The sequence below is a fragment of the Camelina sativa genome, chromosome 10 (genome assembly GCF_030686135.1).
Source record: "Camelina sativa cultivar CO46 ecotype springtype chromosome 10, ASM3068613v1".
In the NCBI taxonomy this organism is placed as follows: domain Eukaryota; kingdom Viridiplantae; phylum Streptophyta; class Magnoliopsida; order Brassicales; family Brassicaceae; genus Camelina; species Camelina sativa.
Genome location: NC_141889.1, coordinates 13,894,560 through 13,911,268, shown reverse-complemented (window position 1 = coordinate 13,911,268; position 16,709 = coordinate 13,894,560). Strand labels below are relative to the sequence as shown.

At 36.1% G+C, this 16,709-nt stretch overlaps 3 protein-coding genes and 1 long non-coding RNA gene across 6 annotated transcripts; 1 reads left to right on the top strand and 3 right to left on the bottom strand.

Moving 5' to 3' along the window:
• Window positions 1–305: 305 nt before the first annotated feature.
• LOC104719008 (uncharacterized) lies at window positions 306–5,049 on the bottom strand. 3 transcript variants are annotated; one of them, XM_087469284.1, is made up of 15 exons: window positions 4,685–5,049; window positions 4,188–4,437; window positions 3,700–4,054; window positions 3,436–3,610; window positions 3,195–3,278; window positions 2,876–3,117; window positions 2,526–2,745; window positions 2,307–2,386; window positions 2,129–2,213; window positions 1,846–1,977; window positions 1,642–1,755; window positions 1,438–1,485; window positions 1,044–1,128; window positions 881–937; window positions 306–786 (listed from the first exon to the last, which is right to left on the bottom strand). In XM_087469284.1, exons 3-15 carry the CDS (start codon window positions 3,921–3,923, stop codon window positions 674–676), a joined length of 1,659 nt encoding a protein of 552 aa, XP_087325410.1. In that variant the 5' UTR covers window positions 3,924–4,054; window positions 4,188–4,437; window positions 4,685–5,049; the 3' UTR covers window positions 306–673. The 3 variants fall into 3 exon arrangements, with proteins under 3 accessions (XP_087325410.1, XP_010435140.1, XP_010435138.1); XM_010436838.3 differs by having other exon boundaries at window positions 4,360–4,437; XM_010436836.3 differs by lacking the exon at window positions 4,188–4,437.
• A 1,386-nt stretch (window positions 5,050–6,435) lies between these two features.
• Window positions 6,436–10,080, bottom strand: LOC104719007 (putative methyltransferase PMT3). The gene is made up of 8 exons (XM_010436835.3): window positions 9,660–10,080; window positions 8,767–9,132; window positions 8,496–8,660; window positions 8,232–8,414; window positions 7,559–8,153; window positions 7,355–7,467; window positions 7,035–7,255; window positions 6,436–6,937 (listed from the first exon to the last, which is right to left on the bottom strand). Exons 2-8 carry the CDS (start codon window positions 8,995–8,997, stop codon window positions 6,619–6,621), a joined length of 1,827 nt encoding a protein of 608 aa, XP_010435137.1. The 5' UTR covers window positions 8,998–9,132; window positions 9,660–10,080; the 3' UTR covers window positions 6,436–6,618.
• Window positions 10,081–12,838: 2,758 nt separating this feature from the next.
• Window positions 12,839–14,042, top strand: LOC147936111 (uncharacterized). The gene is made up of 2 exons (XR_015568550.1): window positions 12,839–13,016; window positions 13,625–14,042. It is a non-coding gene; the product is annotated as an uncharacterized LOC147936111 (long non-coding RNA).
• LOC104719006 (putative E3 ubiquitin-protein ligase XBAT34) lies at window positions 13,387–15,903 on the bottom strand. The gene is made up of 10 exons (XM_010436834.3): window positions 15,567–15,903; window positions 15,336–15,450; window positions 15,144–15,224; window positions 14,957–15,045; window positions 14,778–14,869; window positions 14,604–14,685; window positions 14,406–14,514; window positions 14,253–14,327; window positions 13,999–14,078; window positions 13,387–13,892 (listed from the first exon to the last, which is right to left on the bottom strand). The coding sequence occupies exons 1-10, from the start codon at window positions 15,672–15,674 to the stop codon at window positions 13,575–13,577; spliced, it is 1,149 nt and encodes a 382-aa protein (XP_010435136.1). The 5' UTR covers window positions 15,675–15,903; the 3' UTR covers window positions 13,387–13,574.
• Window positions 15,904–16,709: the final 806 nt, after the last annotated feature.

Below are 16,709 nucleotides of genomic sequence, written 5' to 3'. Positions count from 1 at the left end.
CTTTAGATGGATGAAAAGGCATCGGGTTTGCAGCAGCAGGTTAAACAAGTTGCAAAATTGAGTTTGGTTCACAAACAACCCTCTCTACATGATGCAGAAGGTCACAGGCTCAATTAACCATACGTGACAAGTCTTTAGGGTGGTTCTTCATATTCTACTTCATCTGTTTCGTCATCTCCCTGAGGCACCATTAAGCCAACAATATTGTCACCCACTCCCCTGTTGGAGTTTACTTAAGGAAGACATAGATGCAGACAAATGCGTTTGGCAGCACCTCAACGTCCGGTTAGTATTTTCGAACATTATTAATAAGAAAACATGCTTTTCATAACCTTTAAATTACATAACTAAATATAATCCAAAAATGAGCGAAGGTAGGAAGAGAGACAACAAGACTTCTCCCCGTGAAAATAATTAAACAAAGCCAATTCCGAAAAGAATATTTACTTCACTTTTTTTCTATGTTGAAACAATTAAACAAATCAATCATTCTCCCCAGGGGAGAGCCTTCGCTTCCGTGGAGAGACTGTACTTTTGTTGAAATTCCCATTTGCTAACTCAAACTTTTAACAGTCTTTCGGAGCAAACAAAAGGCTTTCAACGAAATTAAACAACACACAAGTTATATAAGAAGAGTCTTCTGGTTCAGGCTGTGCAATTGTGTCAAATGAAATCACCCGGATGAGCTTGATTTACTACCTTCTTTCTCTGGATCTTCAATCTGCGTTGGTAATAGATTCAAGAAGCTTCCTTGGTTTGTTGTTGTCCCACCAGATGCTTCATCTTCTGTTCATTTATATTCCATAATTTGGTTAGAGAGATTCAAAAATGGATCGTAATCATCTTGATTTTATATATAGCATCCAAACAGATGATTTACCAAAGAGGGATTTAATCGATGGCCGCTTTGGCTTGTTGCTCTTCTTCTTTATCTCAGCTGCACAATTAAAACAGATTACAAATGCAGCAGACAAGCCATATTAATCACAAGGCAATCTAGTTATGTATTCTTCTTCAACAAAGGAAGGGGGTTAAGTGAATACCTATCCCTGGTAATTGGTCATCATTTACGATTTCTACGTTCTTGTAAGTATAACCAACGAAGTTAATGTCCTTGGATGAGAGCATCTGGAGAAGAAAAAAGAAAGCCAAACTCATGTTATGAAAGCCCAAGACAACAACACAAAATATAACTTCAGAGGCTTCCTTATGGTTCATGACACACATTCTAATGACAGATTATTATTTATCTGAGCTCTTTGTTGCATGTAATCTTTTAAGCTATGTCTATAATATTACCACAATACAATATATTTCGAGGAATCCACTTATAGACAAATTTTGAAGTATTGTTACTCATCTACTAGATAAAAAAACTAGATAAGCTGGTTAAATCTGATGGTACATGATGCCAAAAAGTCAGGGGTTATGCTGTACCTTTCTCCATGGACCTGACCTTGCTGACTTTGGAACTTGCTTGTCAGCCTGTTCCGGAAGGAATCAAAAGAAGAGTATTATACATTATTCCTTATCAGGAGCATACAAATCATCTGTGGCACCAATATTTCAGTATATACATCATGACACATCATTGGTGGCAAATATTGCACCAATGTTTCAATAGCTATACCAATGTATTACCTCTTCAAATTTCTCAAAATTTTGGGTGTCCAACTCATCATTGACTTGGGGAATAAAGGCAGCTTTCATTTGGTACAATTTTCCCCATTCTGTACCTCTGAACCAAGGGTGATTCTGAAAGAAACCAGTCAAACTTTTATTAGGATTTCTCACAATAATCTTAGATAAGGTTGGAAATTCAAAGTTGAACAAAGCATACAACACCTTAATTTCATCTGCTCCTTTTGTTCCAAGCCTTAGCTCAACATTGCATAAAAGCCTACAAATAAGATCCTTGGCTTCTACTGATAGTCTAACCTCATCTGGGAATTTCAAGTAATTTCTCCAATTTACTATCTGCATAAGGGTGAACATATTGAGAAAAGGTAAATTTCCACATTAGAAATAGAATTACCAAAGAGATACAGAAAGACTAAAATGAACGTAAGAGTTGATATCACCAGTGTGCCTCCAATAAATGAAAGGTACACAGAGCAAAGGATCTTACCTTCCTACAAGTTGTCATTGGATCATCTGAATAAAATGGCGGAAACCCCACAAGCATTTCATACATGATGGCGCCAAGAGACCACCTATAAAAATGCTCTCAATATTATTCATCCATATTAATTATTTGCACCAAAGCAACCGAAGAAAACAAATCCGAATAGGTTGGCTTCACCTACCAATCACATTCCATTCCATATCCTTTTTTCAGCAGAACTTCTGGGGCAATATAGTCCGGAGTTCCAACTGTGGAATAAGCCTGAAAGCAATAACCTAATAAATTATATCTGACAGAGATGTCTATATCAATGGAGCGAACATCTTTTCAGTGAGCGAAACACACTGAATTGTTTGGACATCTCTAAATAAAATAAAAATGATAGATAAGTGAAACTTACAAGCATCCTTCTATTTCTCTGCCAGTTTAGTAGTTGCTCTTGTTGGGTACGTCTTGTCGCCACAGGGCGACCATCACTTTGTAAAGCCCCACTAACGTTTCTAGCAACTGTGAAGTCTTTCTCCTGAAGATTACTACAGTCTAATGGTTTACATAATCCAAAATCTGACAATTTCATGTGGCCGTCTTTGTCAAGCAGCAGATTATCAGGCTTGATATCTCTGTATCACATTGGAGAAAAAATGACGTTAACAACAAAATAACAAAGTGAGCTACAAATAAATCACATGAATGGACCCAACAGCCAATGACAATTAACAAAAGGAGCTACAACTATCCTGCTTCACTGACCTGTGGATATAGTTGTGCTTATGAATAGACTCAATAGCCAGGACAGTTTCCCCAATATAAAACCTGGCCTCATCTTCAGTAAGAGTGTCTTTCCTCATAAGTAAAGTCATCATGTCCCCACCAGGTAGATACTCCATTATGAGATATAAGGACTCTTCATCTTGAAAAGAACAATACAATTTGACAATGCAATTGCTGTCAACTTCTGCAAGTAGATTTCTCTCTGCTTTTACATGTTCCACCTGAAAATCATATTCCAAAAATACATCAACAAACCAAACTAATGTCAGTCGAAAGCCAGCTGGAGGTGATTCGATACCTGGCCTCTGCGAAGCATCTCAGATTTTTTGAGCTTCTTCATTGCATAAACATTGCCTGTTCCCTTCTCTCTACATATCCTCACCTGCAAAGAGAGAGAGATTAAAGTTAGCATGAAATACTTAACAGGCTGCAGTCCAAAAAATGCGATAAGAACTTTCAAGATGATGTCTGTAGATACATGCCAATTAAAGGCTGTGAAACGAAAATCTGAGCTATAAAAAGATACGAAGCAATGGTACCTCTCCGAATGCACCCTTCCCAATCATTGTCAATGGCTCGAAGTCATCAGCTCCCATTTTATGCCTCTGACGGCGCATGTATTCAGTTTCCTTCATCTCCAAATCCTTTAGCAAGTTGTTCTGCTCTTCCTCAGAGACTTCTGCAGCAGCTAATTTCTTTTCTAGCATTTTGCGTCTGCATGAAAAATGTAATTACCAGGAGATGAGCTAAGGATACGGATTGAAGTTATTTTACGCAAAAAGATGCATGTAATGAAACCATACCGCTCCTTTCTTTCTTGCAGACTCTGCATTTGCATTTTGTAATGGTTTTCAATATACAGTTTAGCAGCAGCAGCCTTCTCCTTGGTTACATTTGAAAGTGCTTCATCACCTCCAGCTGTTTTGGGTCCTTCCTTTACATTACTTGTGGCGGTCTCCTTCTTTTTAGAGGATTTCACTTTGTCTTTAGATTTTAACTTAGTCAGCCAAGCTTTGGCAGTCTCCATTTCTCTCCCCCTTTAGCTTCCCCCTTCCAAACTAGATATTTAGTTATGTACAAGCGCAAAGCACAAGTCCCACTCCAATTATGTATTATCAGTTTTCATATGTCATGCACCTAGTGATTAGATTTTCACACCTGCAACATGATGACATTTATATTAGTTAACACTGACTCCAACAGAAAAATGTGTGAAAGTAATAAGAATGATCCAATCCAACAGCTTTGTAAAGTCATAACAAAGGTAGTGAAGTTGGTATCGCAAACTAACCTAAAAGCTGAAAACTTTATCTCACACACTAATCCTTAAACCCAGAAATCAAAGACATATCTGAATCTAAAACGACAGAATTCTCCATAGACAGTAAGTCAATTTCACGATCAAATTCAAAGTAGAAGAGAAACCTCTAATAGATCTGAAGAAGAAATGCCAAAATGCATACCAAAATTGGGGGATAATAAGAAATCAAACAAGAAACCCTAGTTTTGAGTCAGCGAGAATGAATGCACCAAACCACCTCCTAAAATCAACAAAGGAAAAAAATAAAAGCTCGATCTCAATCCTAAAGGAAGAAGCTTTGTAAAGGAGAAGAAGAAGAAGCGTTAGATTAGGGAATTGAAAAGAACAAGAACATGGTGAGACAAAACGCAGACACAAAGACAGAGACCCGTAATTAGTGGTAGTGAGAGAAGAAGAAACAAAGATTAATAAATTAAAGAAAAAAAAAAAAAAAGTGAAAGAAAGAGGAGAACGAAGAAGAAGAAGACCTCGATTCTTGGGATTCGATTCCTCAATTCTTGCTCTTGTTTTTGTTTTCAAATTTGAAGATCGTAAGAAGAATGAAAAAAAGTTTGAATCTTTATAATAATCTCTCTCTTTCTTTCGATTGCAAAAGAGACTATTCAGGAACAGAAACTACTCTTCTTCTTCTTCTCAGTTGTTTTTTATGTTTTCTCTTCTCTCTTCTTTGAGAGCAAATTTAATAGTAAAAAAATCTTTGGGGGAGGTTATAACTATTAACTAGTACTGATTAATAGTTTTCTTTTTAGTTTCTAAAGTTGATTTACCGTAAATTAAGGATTTATTGGTTAATTGGTTCTTCTATACCAAAAAAAAAAAAAAAAAAAAAAAAGATTTTAAATAGCAAAAATGAAAAAAAAATATTAAAAGAGAGAGAGGCTTTATTATAACCGCGTGGACCCCACCACGGGAAATATGTTCGATGGCAATGTCAAAAGCCAAAGAATAAATGTCAAACTTATTGATATTTATTTTTTCTTTTCTAAAATAAATAAATTGATGAGACAATAAGTAAAAGCTGAGTTATTATTATGATTTTCTCACAAGACTTTTTGCCCAAAAGAAAGAAAAAAAATGACCTTGCTAGTGTTTTGTTGGCACATCTTAAGTCCAACATCATACTATTATAGTATTATTATTATTATTATTATCTTTTCCTTTTGTAAAATATTTTGTGATTTTTTTGGAAGGTTCAATATGATAATATTCCTTGTTTATACTCAATCAATAATTTTTTTAAAAAGTTAATTACTAGATAGGGACTTATTTGAGGGGTGTTTACAAGTTTTGCCATTTGTCCAAAAAACTTTAAAAAATGCCATTTTTTATATTTAAAACACACAAATTTATACATGATGTTTGGATTTATTAGGTTCCAGTTTTTTTTAAGGTATAGTTTTTGTTATGAAGTATGTGTTTTATAAAAAAAATCTGAAATATTTCATATTTAAAAATGGCAAAAATGGCAAAATTATAAATTATTGAGACAAATGGCAAAAACAAAAGAGTTGGCCCAATAAATGGCATTTTGTGTAAGAATTCGTTTTTTTTTTGTAGCTAATTTTCCCTTTTAAAGATTCTTACCAAACATCTAGCGATGATTTTTTTTTGGTTTATTAAAGTCATGTAGCAAATGTTATTGTGCATATTAGATTTAAAATAAATAGAAAACCATAACGTTGATAAAAATGAAAGTTTTAGGTCAGATGCGTATTCATTTCACACTTCACAGGTAGTTGGGGTCTTCTTTGCCATTGTGGGAGAACAACGACGATCTTGTAGGAGTTTAAAAACCGTTTGTAATTTATATACTCATCTAAGTAAGTCATTGTTAGTTTGTTTAATGGATTAGTCGTTATTAGCTTTGTTACTGTTCCATTTTTTGCTTTGGACATAACCTTACGATTTCTTCCAACAACGACAACGTCGCTCCGGTGTCAAAACCAAACTAAGTTTTAGACTAGACACTACGCATTCTATTTACATTTATTATCATATTTATAGTTCCTTCTTCATTACTTTGAAGGTTTTTCACTTTTTCTAATGGCAGTACAATATTGTGAGAGAGATCACAAAATCAATTTTGAACTCCTGTTTTTGACTATTTGTAAGTAATCCTTCAAAAAATGTACCGAGTCCTTTTAAAAAAAATTGATAAACTACATGCTAATTTTCAATTAAAAACCCTTAAACCATAACAAATAAAAAGAATTTGCAGTTTTTGTATCGATCTTTACTTTAACGAGTTTTCTCTGCCAAATCATACAAACATTAATAAGAATGTAAAGAAAGAACAATAGTTATAAAAAAAAAAAACAACGTTAATAATAAATGTTTGCTAAAATAATGAAAATTTCTTGGTTGTAATGTCCGTGTCCGTGTACTGTGTTGTGTGGCTTCATCACTCCATATCTCTAAGGCTGTCACTAGTCAACCATAGCTTCTTCTGGACAATGAATACAACATTGTCTGAATCTTGATCTGAATCTGAATCTGTCTTGGCCCCTACTTCCTCCCAATGCAAAGCCTTTAGATACTTCTTCACTAAATCCACCACTCTTTGTTTATCCCTTATGATTACAAACCCGCTCGGGCGCAGTATTCTATCCATCTCCAGTAACAAATCCACTTCACTACACCCTTTTTTATGGATATCTGATAGAATGTCCCAAGCATGGAGGAGATCATATGTCCTTGGATATGTCGAGAATGCTTCACACCTGTGGAATGTTGAAACCGAATAATTAAAACCACAAAACATGCTAAAGATTTCAGATTTGGTGTAGACGCAATGTGTCATTTTGATTTTAAACTGACCAGCTATGAATGGCCCCCATCAAACCTCTGTCATATATCAGTTTAAGTGTGTTAGGTCCGTCCTCAGGAACAACATTCATTACCCAGACATCTTTTTCTTTCAGAGCAGCAGCAAAGGATCCCATGCTCGCTTTCATGTCCATTATGTTTCTCACTGTATCTGATTCGGTTCTAGGACTCAATAGATCCCAATAAGTATCCACTCTCTGCCTCCAAAGTTCCTGTACAAATAAGTAACATAATGATGTGAGTGACTAATTAGCCCATGTTCTTAGTTTGTCAGTTGCAAGTTTAAACAGAACTTATGAGTTTCTATATACCGTGTCCTTCTCAAACATGCCAGTTGAATATCCAAAATCAGCAAGCCTAGGAGGAGGAGAAGTTAACCGAGCCGGCCATGGAGCTAATCCACTTCCCTTGGCTTTGTGGTCATCTAAGGTAAAGCCAAAGAAGTTTTCAGTTTGCTATCACAAACTTAATTTAGGAAATATATTAAAAAAGTGAGCAGAAGCTTGAAAACTTACGGTCACTGTAAGGAGTGATGCAGGCTTCCATGTTCACGCCCCACACAGCATCAGGGTCACTATCAGAACGGCAAAGAGGAGGTTGAGTTCCAGGTTCTCTTTCCAGGTAACAATCATTTGTCATAGGTTTCTGCCAAATAACAGTTTGGTTCCTTTTTGCTGCTATCTTCCAACACATACGCTCTACAAGAGCACTCATTTCTCTCCAGATTTTGAGGTCCTCTTCATCTTGTGCATATGCTTCTGGAGATGAATATGCAAAATAACCACCAGGCCTGAGTACTCTGTCTAGCTCCAAGAGAAGAATCCCATCCCTTTGAAGCCAATCGATTCTGCAACGTGAACAGTGAGAAAGTTCAAAAGATCTGCTTGGGTATGGGAGCCTCTTTGTCCCTAACACACCAAGGGAGGCTGGAATCCCTCTCTCAAGAGCAAATTGGATTTGGTTCTGATGAACATCATTTGGAGCCAATGACATTGTGAGGATATCCAATGATAGAAGATAACCACCAAAGCTCGCAACACCACAACCAACATCAAAAACTGTCCTTAGCTTTCCACCGTTGTTCAAAACGTTGTTCGGATAGTTAAGCATCTGAAATTTCGAGGATAAAATCAGTGAATGAAGAATAACATATAGATCATTTGTACAAAACCCAAGTAACTGCCTTACATTAGCCATTGATGCAATATACTTATCAGCCCCATAGTGAAAATGTGTGCCTCCACCTGGGAAGTTAATCTTGTCTCCTTTGACAACCATCCAATTTTGGTCAGACTTCTCATGTGCAAGATGAGTATGGGGTATGTTCACTTTCCACACTTCGTCTCTGCTTTTTGGCCACTTAATAGGAACCTAAAACATATTGGAAGAGAAAACAGTTATGTCAAGACTCTGATCATTCATATCAAATAGAACTGAAACAATATACCCCACCTTATATCCATTAGGAGGAGGAATCAAGCAATTGAATCGTCTTTCAGCAGGAGGACAATGACGTTCATAATGCTCCATCAAAGACAAATCAAGCTTCAGTCTCATTTGGTATATGAGATTCCTGTCTAAGCAAGGAATAAGCTCTGAGTGCCGATCATCGCACACCTTGGAAGAGAGAAAAAAACAAAGCACAACAATAATATTAACAACTTGAACCTAGAACCATCAATACAGAAGAAAAAGAAATGAGAAAATTGGTAAAAAGACTCACAGGAAAGCTTCTCGGAGTGAAACCATCTTCAAGACTAAACGAGCTTGAAGTGTCGTCCTGTTTGATCTCATCATCATCACCACCCAAGCCTAGTTTTCTCCCATATTCAATAGCTGATGCTCTATGATCAGAGGAGCCATAGAAGAGATAAACGAAAACAAGGACTACAGCTGCAATGCAGACCAAAGCAATCACCTTCTTCTTTTGCCCTCCATCAGATCTTCCCCTCATCGCCTTTTTCTTTGAGATAAAGCCAAACGGAGATCCAATGTTCCGACTCAAAGGATGCAGACTACTACTAGTAATTGAAGACTCCAGTACTGCAAAGGAATTGATAATATTTCACCAGTTGCAAAAGTTTCGAATCTGTTCCATGTAAAAAAAATAGACAATGATCAGTATACGTAACCATGATTAAAATTCTAGAAACTAAGGGGACAGACATGTCAAAAACAAAAAAATGATCATAAAACATAAAACACATACATATACCAAATTTTAACCATTCAAATACCAAAGCAACAAAAAAACAAAGAAATGTATTCTACAACTCACTTAGAATGATAGATCACTTAGAGAAACTCAAGTCTCCAACCATCAACACTACCAAAGAATAAATAAGGAAGCAAGCACTCAATAGACAAAACAGTTGATCCTCAGTGTCCTGTTGGTGTGCTTTTTATTACAAACTATTTGGTCCGAATCTGTTCCACTAGGAGGAATATACTACAAATATTTCCTAGAATAAGAACAGATCTGGTGTGAGAAACACAGAAGTGCTATGAAACAGAAACGGATCGATTCATAAACACGTTATCCACTGGTATCAATTCAAAATTCAAACCATAATAAAAATGACCCAGATGATCAAAAGTGACAAAAGAGTGACTTACACAATTTACCCAAGAAGGTTCGAAAGAGACAAATCACAGATCGAGGCAGTGTATTAAAATCGATAAAGAAGGAGATTGTCAGATTGAGAGAGACTCGGATCTGAAAGAGATTTGGGTTCTCTCTATCTTCTAAATTAGGAAAGAAAGAGACCAACTTGTGTCTTCGTGTCAAATAAAGAATGAAGGCAGCAAGCGACACTGCAAGTGAACGAGAGAGAGAGAGGACGATCGGTGGAGGTCGTTATTTTCTTCATCGGTTTATAATAAATATGTAAAATATTATTTTGTCGGCGTTCTCTAAACTCTTTCTCATGTGTGGGAAAATTATTTATTTGTTTGTATTGCACCCTTTTTTTCTTTCATATTTGCAAATTCAAGCCAACTAACCCAATGTAGTAGATAAAGTATAAATATGATTGTTATGAGAATAATGAAGCCAAGGTAACCTATGGAGTTGCCACTTCAAGGTATTCTCTTTCTTGGAAACAACCTTTTTTTTTTGTTCTTGCACTAAAGAAATCCCTAACTAGCTTATTTCCTCTTATTATCTATCATGTTAAGCTCTTTTTTTTGTTGTTAACAACTCTTGTTAAGCTCTAAGAGCAAAAGAATCCACTAAACCCTTTTCTATTTTAGTGTCTTACTTGAAATGCAATCTAATTTTATTCTACTAAATTATACAGTCTATATGTTCAAAGATAAGTGTAGTGGTCCTATCTCTATACCTTTTTCTTTTAACCTAAATATAATCCATGTTCGAGACCTGGTTTTATAGATTGTTCTAAATGCCATCAACACACTTTTGTACGAATTTTTCTAAAATAAGATTTTTTTTTTCTATTTCCCTACAAATTTGAACTAAGGAAAAAAAAAGCTTGTAAACATTGAAGAAAATAAACTCTGATCAAACTTGTGACACACAAAGAGACAAACATATATGAACTTGTCATAGAGGAGATATATAATATGATGGTCCTTCTTATTCAAACACGGTATAGCTTAATGACCTGATCAATGTTGGCACGGCAAACAGGACAACCCATTTTCTTGCTTTTAATCTCTTTCAAGCAAGAAGAAACGCATCCAGCAACATGTCCACACGGCACACACACTGCTTCAGATGATGCATTCCACAGAAATCACACACAATCTATCTTCTTTAGTACCCTCACTGTTTATAGAAGGAGTGAGATGTGGACAGGATTCATAGCAGGATGAATGAGCATTGGCGGCATCTCACTCATTGCAGTCTGAGGTGAAGCAGAGGTTGTTTGCATAAACATTGGTTGTATAAACATTACCACCTACAGGCAGATTAAATTATATAGGGTGTAGTTGTTACTCACAGAGATGGTTTCGGAGCATGTCTATCACCATTTATTGCTCCGGATTCAGAGGATCTTTGGGTTGTTGATGGGGTGATATAAGAGACTTTGAGCTTAGACTTTGTTAAAATCTTTCCACTTCCCTTGGTGAACTAGACAAAAGGATGGCACCATTTAATGTCAATTTGTTTCCTCAAAAATGCTGAACCAAATGGGGGATTTCTTACTGTGTCTTGTGGTAGTTCATCCACATCAGTATGTGGAGGTGCAATGGTACTTTGCAGGAGATATTTGTCTTTCACTGCATGTCTGGAGGATACTCTAGTTGCGGTTGTTGAGTAACTAAATTTTTTTGAAGATGTTAATAATCGCAATGTTCAAGTTTTTTAACTGCCAATGAATGAAGAGAAGAGAGTAATGAAGAGTCATTGTACCACTAATGATGCAATAGTCAGTTTGTGGAGAAAAGATCTCATATTTGATAGATGTGAAGGGACTTGAGTAATATATATAGGGTTAGAGTCTCTCCACTCATTGCCAATTGGTTTTGAGTTAGAAGCCCATAACAAACCCTAATCTAACATGGTATTAGAACCTACACACGCTGGCCCGTTAATTAGTCCGGCCCGGATAGAGGCTCGATCACCCCATTAATTGATGGCCCAAAGGAAGACCCAATTCCATCGAGATAGCTAAAAAAAGGAGCATTATCTCGAGGGGACGTGATGGATTCTGTCGAGATTAATGGCTAGAAGAGCCATCATCTCGAAGGAGCGTGTGGAGAAAAGATCCCATATCTGATAGATGTGAAGGGACTTGAGTAATATATATATATATATATATAGGGTTAGGATCTCTCCACTCATTGCCAATTGGTTTTGAGTTGGAAGCCCATAACAAACCCTAATCTAACATGGTATGAGAGCCTACACACGCTGGCCCGTTAATTAGTCCGGACCGGATAGAGGCTCGATCACCCCATTAATTGATGGCCCAAAGGAAGACCTAATTCCATCGAGATAGCTAAAAAAAAGAGCATTATCTCGAGGGGGCGTGATAGATTTTGTCGAGATTAATGGCTAGAAGAGCCATCATCTCGAGGGGGCGTGTGGAGAAAAGATCCCACATCTGATAGATGTGAAGGGACTTGAGTAATATATATATATATATATATATAGGGTTAAGGTCTCTCAACTCATTGCCAATTGGTTTTGAGTTGGAAGCCCATAACAAACCCTAATCTACCGGTTGACTTACACAGTACTCGTGGAGCTGTTGTTTTGACCTGTTTCGGTGAAGCAAAGGATGATGTCATTGTACCACAGGAAGAAAGCATGTGATTGAAGGTTGGTCATGTGATTGAAGGTTGGTTGGTGGTTAATTAGATGGAGAATTATATAAGCAACATAGTGCTCAGTTTTATTGGCAACTTTGAGATCACAGTAGCTTTCAATTTCAAACTCGAGTTCCACTGTAACAATAATAATATTCTTAATAGACAAGAGAATTAACCCTCAACATTTTACGTAATCTAAAAGTCAGATCAGAACCCCAAAGCTCCTTTGATGTTGGTGTAAAACAAAAAGGAAAGCAGTGAATGATTTCACAATTTCGCAATCTCTAAGAGAACAAAAAAAAAATGATGGACAACACACAACAAATTGTTAACCGAGTTCACCACTAGTCTTGTGATATTTTATTTTGTTAAACAGACTCAAAGATCAACAAACAAAAAAGAAAACTTTCTCTAGAAATAACACTCCTCTGTGTAAGTATGCACTTGGGCTCTAGAACTCAATGTCAGCTGTCGTTTCGGCCCTTTAAAGCCCAATGCCAAACCCAACAACAAACTCCACCTTTCGGCCAGTATATCCCACAACCAACGACATCATCTGTTTCGACCACTGCCGCACGTTCTCCGACGGCTACCTCCTGCAACCACACGTTCTTTCTTCTCTACCGACTAGTCTCATCGTCTTCTTCGGACTGTCATCTTTTCCGATGAATCGGAACACCATTCATTCATCTCCAGGTAATCTCTCTTTTGCGTTTTGTTTCCACAGTTAGTGATTACTGATTAGGTTCTTCTAACTCAACTACTCAAGGTTTTAATTTGAAAACTCTCTTAAAAAGCAAGGGAATCCACTTTACCGGTTTCTATTTTAATGTTTTACTTGAAATGCAACCTAATTTAGAAATTATTACACAGTATGATAAATGAAGATAAGCGTATTGCAGTATTGATCCTATATCTTTAACCTAAATGATCCATGTTCGAAACCTGATTAGATTCTTCTAAACGCCATCTACACTTGTATACGAATTATTCTAAATAAGAAATTTCTTTCTATTTCCCTACAAATTTGGAATAAGAAAACACATTATTTAGAAAAATGTAACACTGAAGAAAAAAAAACTCTGACCAAACTTTGTTAACACAGAAAGAAACAAACATAAGTCGTGTCCACTATATTCCGACTTGTTTGACTTCATTACAAACTTAAAAAAAAAAATGGCGATCATAAAAAAAAAAAAAAGATAGTTTCAATATCTTTAAGCCGATGACATATAGACATATTGCCCATTTTATTCAAAGACGGTACAGCTTAATGACCTGATCAATGTTGGCACGACAAACAGGACATCCCAATTTCTTGTTTTTAATCTCTTTCAAGCAAGAAACGCATCCAGCAACATGTCCACACGGCACACACGCTGCTTCATATGATGCATCCACACAAATCACACACAATCCATCTTCTTTAGTACCCTCACTGTTTGCAGAAGGGAGTGAGATGTCGACAGGAGTCATAGCAGGATGGTTGAGCTTTGGCATCTCATTCATTGCAGACTGAGGTGGAGCAGAGGTTGTTTCAAATGTTTGCAGAAACATTGGTGGATTCATTGGCTGTATAAATTTCAAATCAGTATTCAAAAGTTTAAATGAGTCAGAGAGACACACAAACAGCATATCTCTTTCACTCTAAAGCTGTATGTATATATGTCTTATGTACCTGTGGAGTTCCTCTACATGCCTCACAAAACCACTTCAGTTGTTTCTTGTCGCCTTTTCTCTCAGCTGCCAGACGCATTTCTGAAAAGAAAAAAATGAGATCAAACAAAGGAAATTCATGGTTTTAATCTCTAAGAGAGAATTAGGGTTAAGAGGGAGCTAAGCATTCCTATCCTTCTTAATTCACAAGCAATAAAAGAGGTTCATAACATTTTTATGGTTACTACTGAATCTTAAAGAATTGTGTACACTTACGCCTATTGACTCGAGCCCAACGCCGCGCCTGAGAAACGAATGCGCCTTCTAGTCTCTGACTTTTGCCACTTAGATCTATCCATGATAACAAAGTTCAATCAATGAAGGAACAAAACAGATTCCTTTTAAAAATGGAAAGTGACAGGAAATTACTTGTGGAGTTTTTAACAATCATCACTGAAGGATCATCAGACTGTGATGATGGTTTTGGTTCATCCAAATTGGCTTTCCACAAAGGCATCTCCATCCTCGGTTGTGCATCCTAATTGTCAAAACAGAGTTTCATTAGTATAGAAAATCTCAACAAATATTGAAGAAACTCTTGCAAGAGAAATGATGAATTTGTAGTACCTTTAGACTATCATACACAGCCAACTCCAACTTGAAAGGCTTTGCAGGGTTTCGCGAACCAGTTGGTACGACAACTACCCATCTACGGAAACACATATTCTAAATAAGATTCATATTCATGTTCAACAAAAAGAAACATAAGAAAGAAATGGTGTAGTTAAGTAGGATACTCACACTCTTCTTGAAAAAAAGTCAGGAGCAAAGAATTCAAGAAAGCTTGGGCCATAAAATTCACGCATCCAACCAGAGAACAAGCAGCTGTGATTCTACAGAAACAATAGTTTAAAAGTTATATACCTCATGACACTCAATTTGATGTTGCATAAAATGTCAAATAAGCGTTACAAGCATACCTCGATGGCACGTACAACACTGCTATGACCTTCAGCTCTAGCAACCTCAAGAGCTGTCTGAATATTATCATCCAAAACCAGTGGATTTGCTGCCCATACAAAAAACAGATATGCAAGTATAAGTGCATTAAACAATATCATAGATATACTTTTCAATCATCAAATTGGTATCAATGCCAAAACTTACCACCGTGAGACAGAAGTAACTTAACAGTGTTTACGAGACCTCTTTTTGCAGCATGGTGCAGAGGAGTCCCACTATTGCTACCTGATACCAAGAAAAGAAAAAAAAATGTCCACATTCATATAAGCACAAACACTGCAAAAAAATAAGAAAGAGGCAAATGAGAAATAAGATTATTGATGATAATGACAATACCAGATCGATAAGCATTGACATTAGAACCCAACTGAAGCAGAGTTTTAGCTACATCATATAGATCTTCATTCATACAAGCTGAGATTAATGGTGTTCTCCCTAACTTATCCACCCACTGCATCCAAAACCAAAAGTGAAGAAAATTCAGAAAACAACAACACTAAGAGGATCATTTCTAGAGAATTTCAACACAAAAAAAAAAGATGGAGTAGAGAGGAAGAAATTAAAGACCTCGAGTCCTGCACCTTCACGGCGAAGGGATTTGATGGCTTCGACGTCGTTGTAACCCACTTGCTGAAACAGAAGCTCTTCCTTACACTGTGATTGTTGTTGCCCCATTAAAATGAATTGAACTTAGAAGAAGAGGGAAATAAAGATCTTGTTCTTGTATGTAGAAGAAGAAAAGTTATTGTATTGGTTTAGTGAAACAACTTAAAAGCTGTTGTATATATATAGAGGAAGAAAGTTATTGCATTGAGTGTTACTACATGAAACTGAGAAACGAATAACAAAGAAACGAACAAGAAAACACACGGCAACATCCAGGAATAATATACATAATTGCTTCAATAAGACAACAAACAAATTGGAGAGAGTTGTTCAAGAACAACGAAGTGTCGGAGAAAGTGGGGAATTGACCCGGTTAATAGAAAAACAAAAGGTTTAGGACTTTGGAGTTGACTCAAGAAAATCATAGAGTATTATTTTTAATTTTAATGTGTTCACATCATCAAAAATTAATTCTTAAAAACTAAATGTCTCAAACGTTTTTCATAAATAATTTTATTATTAGTGTAATTTAAGTGTTTAAAAGAGGAGATGCTAATATCTATAGGAATACATTTTTTTTTTGGTCGAATCTATAGGAATACATCATACATTTACAAAGAGAATGAGTGTCTAAACTTTATCAATAGAGGTGATCTTTTAGTTTATTTATGTATTTGTCATTAGGATCAGGAGTTAGGACTAGACTAGAGGTGTCAATTGGGCATTAAGCCCGCGGGCATAGTCCATTAAGTAATATTGCGGAGTGGACATGGACCTTGTATTTGAAGCCCAAAAGTTAGCGGACATAGCGGACTCAATCCGTTTGGTCAGAGTCGTGCCTAGAGGTTTAGAGGCCATAGGCAAAAAAAAAAATTAAAAAATCAGATTTGAAATAATTTATAAAAATATAACACTTCTAATATTTCATAATAATTTTATAATCAAAGGTATACAATAATCTTTCATAAAAAGTTCAAAAAAATAGGTAGACATAGTATTGTGTCGCTATCAACAACAAAAAATTGTTTCGGTGATTATATGAATTTTAAATAAACTATGGTGTAAAAATGTGATATCTAATTAGTACTATAAGAAAATATTAAT